This window comes from Grus americana, chromosome 19, assembly GCF_028858705.1.
Source record: "Grus americana isolate bGruAme1 chromosome 19, bGruAme1.mat, whole genome shotgun sequence".
Lineage (NCBI taxonomy): Eukaryota > Metazoa > Chordata > Aves > Gruiformes > Gruidae > Grus > Grus americana.
The window spans coordinates 11,260,695-11,270,000 of NC_072870.1; the positions used below are offsets into that span (position 1 = coordinate 11,260,695).

The window sequence follows — 9,306 nt, forward strand, 5'->3', positions numbered from 1 at the left end:
GCCGGTGAAGGGCTTTGCGCCTCAGGAGCCCCGGACCGCGGCCCGGCTGGGTGCGAGGCCAGGGCCAGCCCGGTGAAGGTGGCCGCGGGCGATCCCCGGGTGGGCCGAGGGCGGCGCGGCGCCAGGCGACCCCCGGGGCGGCCCCGCGCTTCCGCCCCCCTCCTCCCCGCGGGTCCCGGCGCTGCCGCCGGCGGGCGGGGCGGCACGTGCGGGGCCTCCGCCCGCCGCCGGCCCGCACCCGCGGGCGAAGCCGCCCCCCGCCGCCGCCGCCCCCGCGGCTCCCTCCCTGCGCAGCGGGCGGGGGCGGCGGGCGGGCGGGGAGGGGAGAAGGGGAGGGCGGGCGGCGCAGGCGGCCCCCGCGGGCCCGGCCGGGGCGCGGCGAGGCGGCGGCGGCGGCGGCCCTGGACACCTCGCCCGCTCCTCCATCTTCTCTCGCCACAGCTCGCCTCGGCTTCCCCAGCCTGGGACCGGCCCATTGCCAGCCCCGCGGGGGGGGCGGCCGGCCCGCCGCGCCGCCCCGGCCCCGCCGCCCGCCCAGCCGCCCCGCCGCGCCGCCCCGGGTCCGCCGCCCGCCCCGAGGCGAGGGGAGCGGCGGGGGCGGCGCCGCGGCGGCCCGGGCCCGCGCCGCCCCGCCGGGCCGCCGCGCCGCCGCCTCCCCCCTCTGGGCCGCAGTGGTGCAGCCCGGAGGTTAGCGGAAGCGGCCGCTCGGCGCTGCCATGTTGAGCCGCCGCCGCCGCCGCCGCTTTGTTGTCGGCTCCATGTAGCTGGGGCCCGGGGGAGGGAGGGGGGGACCGCGCCGCCGGAGCCGCCGCCGCCGCCCGCCGAGGGCCGGGACGCCCCCGCCATGGAGGCCAACTGGACCGCGTTCCTCTTTCAGGTGAGGCCCCGCGGCGGCCGGCGCTGCCCGCGCCCCCCCTCCCCTCAGCGGCCGCGGGCGGGCGGCCGCCCGCCGGGCTCCCCGCTAGGCCGGGGCTGTCAGTCAGCGCCGCCGCCCGGCCTCCCGCCCGCCTCCCCCCGGCCCGGCCCGCGGCGGCGGCGGGGCCCGGCCCGGCCCGGCCCGCCTGGGGCAGCGGCTGACCCGGCCCCGCGCCGCCGGCAGCTCTTTTCCCTCCTTTCCCTCCTGCACTTTCTCCCCGCCCGCCTCCCCCGAGCTGATCGCACACGGCGCTCCGCCGCCGCCCCGCAATGTTTTTCCTTTTATTTTTTTTTAAAAAAAGAGGGCACTGCTTATATTTTAATTTTTTTTTAAATTTTTCTCTTTCCCCCAAAAAACCCGAAATAGCTTTTTTTTTTTTTCTCTCCCCTCCTCTCTCCCCCCGCCCCCCCACCCCCGCCAAAAAGAAAAACAAAACAACAAAAAAAACCCCCAACCTTCCACCGGGCTCTAACAAAACCCCGATGGAACAAACACCGTGTCTGGGAGAATAAATTAATCCCTCTTTAAACAGCCTGACTCAGGGGCCGGGTGACGAGGGAGCTTGTTTTCTTTTAAAATAGGACGCGAGCGGGACGGATTTCTGTAAAAACTGGCGAAATGCTAACGGTAATAGGGAGGAATAGGGACGGTAGAGCGTGCAACCCCTCCCTCTGCCAACTGAGTCACAATTTTCCCCCCTTCTGTCTGAGAAAGACTGACTTAAAAAGACCGCTGTTTATGTAATTCTGAACCAAATCCAGTGTACCAAACAAAAATAATAATAATAAAAAAATCCTCCCCTGGCTTTTGTGAGCCGAGCCCTTTCACGCTGGATTGTTTGCTGATGCCTTCTGTTCTTTTTGAGCTTGAAAAGATAAAATGTGTAATTGCAGCAGCAGCAAAAAAAAAAAAAAAAAAAAGCCCCACACATCACCTTTCTCAAGGTAAAATAATCCTCTTTGCACATTCCCAGCGGCGGTCACTCGCTTACTCACTGTCCTCCTCGGAATTAAACCCAAACCCAACCCGTGACACGAGTTTGAAAACCTGAGTTGAATGAATAAATCCGCCAAGAGCGAGCACCATTCCTTTAGAGAGGAAAAATTATTCCCTTGCAAGTACCGAGGGATGAGTCACTCGCTTGGGTGCTCTGCCTCCAAAAACATGCCGGGAATGTACCGGGGAGCCGGTACCGGGAGCTGGGCGCTGGGTTTTCCGCCTTTTTCGTGATGAATGTGGGTGATGCCATCGAGTTTGGCTGAGGTCTTGTGAATTATTTCTCACTCTAGTGGGCAGTTGTGATTCGCGCATAGGAAACTTCATGCTAAGAAGTTAATCTCCTTAGTTTAGGGCCATCTCCCTCCGAGTTGGGCTGGTTTATCGCCTTTCTCCCTCCCTCCCAGGCTCACAGCTGAGCATTTTTGAGGGGAAATTATTCGTAGGCTAGCAGTTTGGCATTGCAGCAACCTCCGTAACAAACGCCAAGTAATACTTTCAAGTACGTGTCCAGCTTCTTGCTGCTCATCTTTATTTTTTTTGAAGGGTACTGTATTTTGAAATAGCGATGTCACACTTTGATTTAGGAGTAGGCTTTGCTGCTTTTAATTACGGAGTCAGCAGTTCACTCTCCTAACGTACTTAGCTATGTGCGACTTGGAAGCATCTTCATAAAACTGTGACGTGGAAATTTTCCTCTTGATTTTTTTTTTTTTGCCCCGAATAATAAAGTTTAAAGACCTCATAATAAATGCTGAATATTGTTTCTTGAGTCATTTTGTTAAAACCAACGATTTAGGGTGCGAGCATCCTAATGCACCCAGCAGAAAGCGCTGTTAAGATACTCCTGATGTGACTTTATTTTTTTCTTCTTCCCATTCTCACCAACAGCGTGTCAGCCAAGATCCAACTGCTTAGTTAAAACTAGTAGCAAAAAGTGGATTTAAAAGCCCCTCCCGGCCCCCCCTCCCTGGTATCAGTTAAATAACAAATGCGAGTGACTGAATATACGCGCTCATTCTTCGCGGGGGGGAGTTTTGCCAAGTGAGTGTTTCGGCTGTGACAGGATTTCTAAGGGACAGTTTAATACTGTGCGTGGCGTGTAAAGTTGTAATTTTTAGCAAAATGTTTTGAGAGGAGGTTTCAATGTCTTTAATTTTAGTCTTGCTAGCAATGGGATATGTGACTGTAAATTGCTCTTTCCAAATAAAGTTGTTTGATTGTGTTTAGGTGGCATTTTGATGAATTGTATCTTTTTAAAGAAACAGTTGTGATACTGAATAAGCAGTTTTTGTTTGGATCTTATTAGTCCCTGAAATGTGTATTTCGAAAACCACTTTTAGTATCTGCTCGGAAAGTGAAAGTTGTATCTGTTAATGTGAGGAGGAATCATCCATCAAACAAGAGTGTTCGAGATATGACTCATGCTAATTTGTTGCTCTCACATTAAGGCTGGAGCGCAAAAATATTTTAGCCTCTGGCATTGGAAGTTCACAATGCCGCATCCTACCACTCCGGGTCATGAGTTACAGTATTTTTTTGTTTACTGCCCCCCCAGGAAAGAAAAAATTAGTGATAGAACGAGGGTATTTTGCATGAGAGCCTGTCCCAGGCGATCAAAATATCGCAAAAATGTTGACTTGACATTAATGCTAGGTCAAGTAAAACCGTGGTCTGTGCCTGAATAAAAATGACTCGCGAGAGGCGTGCAGCAGGTGCTGTCTTCCCTTCTCGAACAGCGAGTTAAAAAAAAAATACTGCCTGATCCTTTTTTAAAAGGCTTTAATGCAGGCAGCCCTTGGAAACTGAGGAATACTGCTTGTTGCAAAGAGGGGTTGTTAGAAAGACAGCGCTGCTAATAACGCTGGCTATCTGGGAACCAAGATAAGCAGACTTACATAAGCGGCAGCTTCATAGCCTGTAGCCTTATGAATATACATTGTTTTATGTCCACCGTCTCTGTCGGTTCCGTAGGAGTAAGTGCATCATTACCTTGAAGTGCTGACGATCCTTTAAGGCTTAAAAATATCCATAAACTGCATAAGTTTGAACCTTGTCCAAAGGATTTGGGCTCTCTATTATCCGATCTGCTAGCTCTGCCTTTGAAACTGTATCTCTGGAGCTATCCTTAGGTGCTCTTAAGTGTCTTCTGATGCAGTTTAACAACATTGTTTAATGCTGATTTAAAGTTGGCTGTAAAACATTTCAGAATTTTTTTTCAAATTAAAATTGTATTTAAGTACACAACTTGCTTAATATTGTGCTTTCAATGTGTATTGTACATACTCTATTTTTATGCAATGTAGATGTCTCAATGGCTTTTTAAATACACGGAAAATAAATGGTTGAAAATCCACAGTTGTCACTGAAGTCAGGCAGAAGTTTGATGGAGACGCTGGAGCTTGTGCCGTGCCCTGATTTAGCAGCGTAGCTTCCAGGAGAGTTCTGCATTCGACTCTTCGGCAATCGCTTCTGCAAACCAGCCCCTTAGGCTGTTGTTTGAGGTGGCTGCTGTGGCCAGGCGCGGTGTGGTAACGTTCAGCTTACCTGTTGCATCCCAAGCTTCGGCACAGATGGGACGTAAAGCGCAGATAAAAAGGGCCGGGCTGGCCTGGCTCCTAACGATTCCCGCAAGTTTTGTCTCCTGTTATCATACCGAATCCGGGCTTTCTCCCGTGAACTGTTTTCCTGTCAGATAGGCTTGCAGTGTTAGGGAGCACGTATTCATACCCACGTGGGTTAGTGTTTGTATCCACCGGTGGCTTTTATCCAAAGATAACCAGCATCGTGCTCCTGAAAAAATGAGTGGCTGAAGTGATGCAGGGCTTGTGCGGTGGCAGGAGGCGGTGGGAGCCGAGAGACAGTTGCACCGAGATGGCTGTAGTCGCTGCTGCGATCAGGAGAGACAAAGCGGCCGGAGCTTGGATGCAACTAAGAACAAGTCCCAAAGTGAGCTGCTAGAAATACTGACTTCTCCAGAGGACGCGATGAAATGGATTCACGTAGGAAGAGTGTTAGCCTGAGCGCGCTTTGTAATGCTGTCCATCCTCAACCGATGTAAAAGTAAAGAGGTTGGGGGTTGCGAGCCAGCACAGCGTTTTGTTTGGCTCTCGCAGCCTCGAGTCGTGTTATTTTGTGAAGGAAACCATAGGGAAGAAGTCCTGGAAGGCTGCAGTCCTAATCTAATGGGAATGCAAGTTTCCCCAAAACTCAGTTTCAGACCCGGCACGCTGCGTTAATAACGAGACTGATTTAAAACTGGTCTGATGAGACCGAGGCACATCTTGAATACAGATGTGCTTAAACTGGCTTAAGGTGCTGGAGTGATTTATTTTAATGCTCCATTAGGCTGAATTGGTCTGTGTGGTTTCAAAACCACTTTAAATTTGTATCTGCTAGGGTTTTGTCCCAGTCTGACTGGATGAGTTTTAATAACAGTGTTTTCTGCCTTAGAATAAACAATGCCTAGTACAAGCATGGTGTAGAGCAGCCCGTAGCAGCTCAGGCTGCAGCTCAGCTGAGCGGTGCTTGCTGCAGCATGCTCGTGGGGGGGTCTTCCGCTGTCCTTTCCCTTTAGCTTCTCCCACTGATTCCGTAGTTCAGAGTCAGTCGGTATTGGCTGTTTTGAAACGGCTTTCGGGTCTTCCCCACCCCATGTTCTCCAGCATCCCTAGGTGTCTACCAGTGCTTATTGATTAGCTTCTCTTCCTATCATAAAGTAGCTGCTGATGAAGAGAAAAAGACCACGTTGCTATTCTTATTAGTTTCCAGATGCATAAGAGCACAGTGGTCAGTGTATAAATGCGGCGGGAACCTGCTAATTATAGAAATGTGGCTTTAGACAGCTCTCGATTTAAATCAAGTTGCTTCGGTTTCAGTGCTTACACACTGGTATGAACATGTTGTTTAAATAAGACGCCGTATTGCATCCTGGCTCTCTCTGGCTGCAGTTTAATGCTCAACGTGCACTAAGCTCGGCTTAAAGGTGGGGCGTTATTTTGCAACTCCCATCAGTACATTTATATGCTCCAAAGATAGTCCCAAGGTGGCATCTGATATGATCGTTAGCAAAACAAGTTATCTGTTATGTAAAGATCAAACGGTGTGTTAGTAAAAGATCTGACAAGCACCTAGTTGTTTTCCATAAGAAGTGCTGCCCTCCGGAAACTTAATAATTATTTGATTGTTATGATGTGTGCCTTCCTACACTTACCACAGAATCTGCACAGCGAATGCATTTAAAGCGCGAGCGGTTTATCCTGTCCAAAACCAAAATTATGTAACCTTTTCCAGTTGTTACTTCAATGGCTTTTGGTCTAGAATGTGCTTTCCTGTAGTTTGTAAATGTTCTCACCGTGTCAGAGTGAGCACCCATCAATAGAATTTAAGTGTGAATGTTTGGTTTTAGGCACACGAAGCCTCACATCACCAACAGCAGGCAGCACAGAACAGTTTGTTGCCTCTCCTGAGCTCTGCTGTTGAGCCACCCGATCAGAAGCCGATTCTGCCCTTACCAATAACGCAGAAACCTCAACCTGCACCAGAAACATTAAAGGATGCTATTGTTGGGATTAAAAAGGAAAAACCTAAAACCTCCTTTGTGTGCACTTACTGCAGCAAAGCTTTCAGGGACAGCTACCATTTGAGGCGTCACGAGTCCTGCCACACAGGGATAAAGTTAGTGTCACGGCCAAAGAAAACTCCCACCACAATGGTGCCCCTTATCTCGACCATCGCTGGTGACAACAGCCGAAGTTCATTGGTTTCGACTATCGCAGGCATCCTGTCCACAGTCACTACGTCTTCCTCTGCCACCAACCCCAGCAGTAGTGCCGGCGCAACGGCCATGGCAGTGACTCAGACGGTGAAGAAGCCCAGCAAGCCCGTTAAGAAGAACCACGCTTGTGAGATGTGCGGAAAGGCCTTCAGGGATGTCTACCACCTCAACCGGCACAAGCTGTCCCACTCAGATGAAAAACCCTTTGAATGTCCAATTTGCAATCAGCGCTTCAAGAGAAAGGATCGCATGACCTACCACGTGAGGTCTCACGAAGGTGGCATCACGAAACCATACACCTGTGGTGTTTGTGGAAAAGGCTTCTCGAGGTACCATGTAGAAAATCCCAGGCGAGCTCAAGTATTGGCTTTTCATAACCAAGAAGGGTTAAGCTATCGTAGCGAGGGGCTAGGAGAACCAGACATCTTAGAAGATTGGTGAGGGGATAAAGAGCCTTGTTTCTCTCTAGGGCGTGGGTCTCGATCTGAGCCAGATTGGCAGTGGCCAAAAGCGGTCGCTCTTTTATGAGAATGTTTTGAAATGATTTCGTGACCTCATCCAGGTCCCATAGGACACGTGTTCGTGTCACCGGTGGTGACCACGGTGCCCCTTTACCAGCCTTTGCAAAGGTCAATGACCGAACGGGGCACGGCAGGCCAACCGTCTCCTTGTCTCGGAGCAAGGTTGAGGCGTACTGACAGAGCATTGTGGGGGAGCTTGCATTGCTGCTGGCTGTATTTATATCTGTGCATGCAACAGAGAAAATTTCAACCTTTAGAGCTGTTGATCTGTCACCTTTACACAAGGTACGAGCAAACGTACCGTTTTCAGGTGTGTGAGAAGAACACGGTTAAGTTTTAAACTGCAGGTTGGGTCTCAGCGTAACTATGTGTTACTCTAGCTGAAGGCCACTGCGTAGGTAAGGGGAATGTATTTATTCTTGCCGTGCAGAGGGATGTGGGCTGCAAGGGGTCATCAGCACAGTGTTCAGCACTACTAGCCAAGGTGTCGTCACTATGTATTTGTAACAGTATGCATTTTCTTTTCTGTTCCTCTCTTTTTTGCAGGCCCGATCATTTAAGCTGTCACGTTAAACACGTTCACTCAACAGAGAGACCCTTCAAATGCCAAGTAAGGGCTAAAATGATTTATTAAGAACAATACCTTATTGTATCGTTAGAATCTCAGGTGAATAATCTCTCCAGAGCTGTATTTGCTCCTGGACTTTTCTTTGAAAAGCAAATTTAGGAATAAATTTGCATCCGCCTTAAATACCAGCAGTACTGTAGTTCTGACCTAAGTCTAGAGGCAGTGTAAAAGGATGCTGTGGCTACTTTTTTAGGAAGATTGGAGGCTTTTTGTTTTCTTGGAGAACAACGTAGGTGCTCTGTTTTACGATATGCTTAACTTAGTAGTAAGATTGTAACAGTGTCCTCAGCTCAGCGCTGATTACTGGAGTAACGTGTGCAATGTGTTTCTCAGCATATTTAAATGTGTTTCTCAGTATATCCATTTAAAATGGATTGGTATAGTTGATTCTGGATCTGTTATTTTGCTGGAAGGTGAAAGCAAGTTGTTGTAAGTTGATGACTGAGTACGAGAGAAATAACTTGACTGCCCTTGAACAATTAACTGTTTTGCTTATTCCAACCTGTGTTTTAGTGACTCATCATATTAAATAAAAGTCTTGTGTAAAAAGAGTAGCGTTAGGAAAAGGTTTTGTTTCCTTGTTCTGATTTGGATGGGAACAGAAGTAATCGAGCATGTGAAGATCTCAAGTTCAAGTTTGTACAGTAAAATTGTATCAAAACCCAACTTTGCTTGTTCTAGGCTTTTTTTATAAACTACCTCTTGCTTTGGTAGGTAAGGCAAGCTGTGATTTTTAGAAAGTGCAAGCAGTATAGAGTATGATTTTTGTCCTAATTGTCTCAGAAGCCAACTTCCATTTTCAGTCTCTGTTCAGTAGTTTGATTTTGGTTTATCTGTAAATACAGGTAAAACTTAAGGTTGTCAATATGCTTAGGATGCTCTTTGCACCCAGGAGGTAAAATAGGCTTACAGTGGGCAGGTAATTCATACTGTGATGATGCTGTCTGCACTTCAAGTGTAACTGTTGTCCTTCATATAGACGTGCACTGCTGCCTTTGCCACCAAAGACAGACTGCGGACACACATGGTGCGCCATGAAGGAAAGGTATCGTGTAATATCTGTGGTAAACTTCTGAGTGCAGCATATATCACCAGCCACTTAAAGACACACGGGCAGAGCCAAAGTATCAACTGTAATACCTGTAAACAAGGCATCAATAAAAGTAGGTGCACGTTTTAAAAACATTTCTAATAACAATGTGTTTGCAAAGGGAATTGCCTTTGGTTACGTTAAAATGCAGAAACATACCCATCAGTCTGGGTATTCACACCTATTAAAAATAGATACTTGATGACAGAATCTTCTTCAGCTCAAGAATTGGCATATGTGGAATTGGTTTGCTGCTAGACTGTGCTCTTATCCCTTAGGAGTGCCCTGCAATTTGCGAGAATAACCCACCTCTTGAAGAAAAGAGTTCCCAGGTTTTCTCATCTTCTAAGTACAATGCTACTTCTTGAACTGTACGGG

The 9,306-nt window shown here is 49.0% G+C and overlaps 1 protein-coding gene across 4 annotated transcripts in view; it reads left to right on the forward strand.

Annotated features, from left to right (window-relative positions):
- The first annotated feature begins 663 nt into the window (after window positions 1-663).
- Window positions 664-9,306, forward strand: part of VEZF1 (vascular endothelial zinc finger 1) — a 14,578-nt gene continuing 5,935 nt past the window's right edge. For 2 of the 4 annotated variants that reach the window (XM_054847352.1, XM_054847350.1), the window contains exons 1-4: window positions 664-877; window positions 6,321-7,126; window positions 7,757-7,820; window positions 8,818-9,001. In XM_054847352.1, coding sequence (XP_054703327.1) covers window positions 845-877; window positions 6,321-7,126; window positions 7,757-7,820; window positions 8,818-9,001 — 1,087 coding nt within the window. In that variant the 5' untranslated portion in view covers window positions 664-844. The remainder of the gene's footprint in view (window positions 878-6,320; window positions 7,127-7,756; window positions 7,821-8,817; window positions 9,002-9,306) is intronic. The other 2 variants (XM_054847351.1, XM_054847353.1) reach the window with 1 other exon arrangement.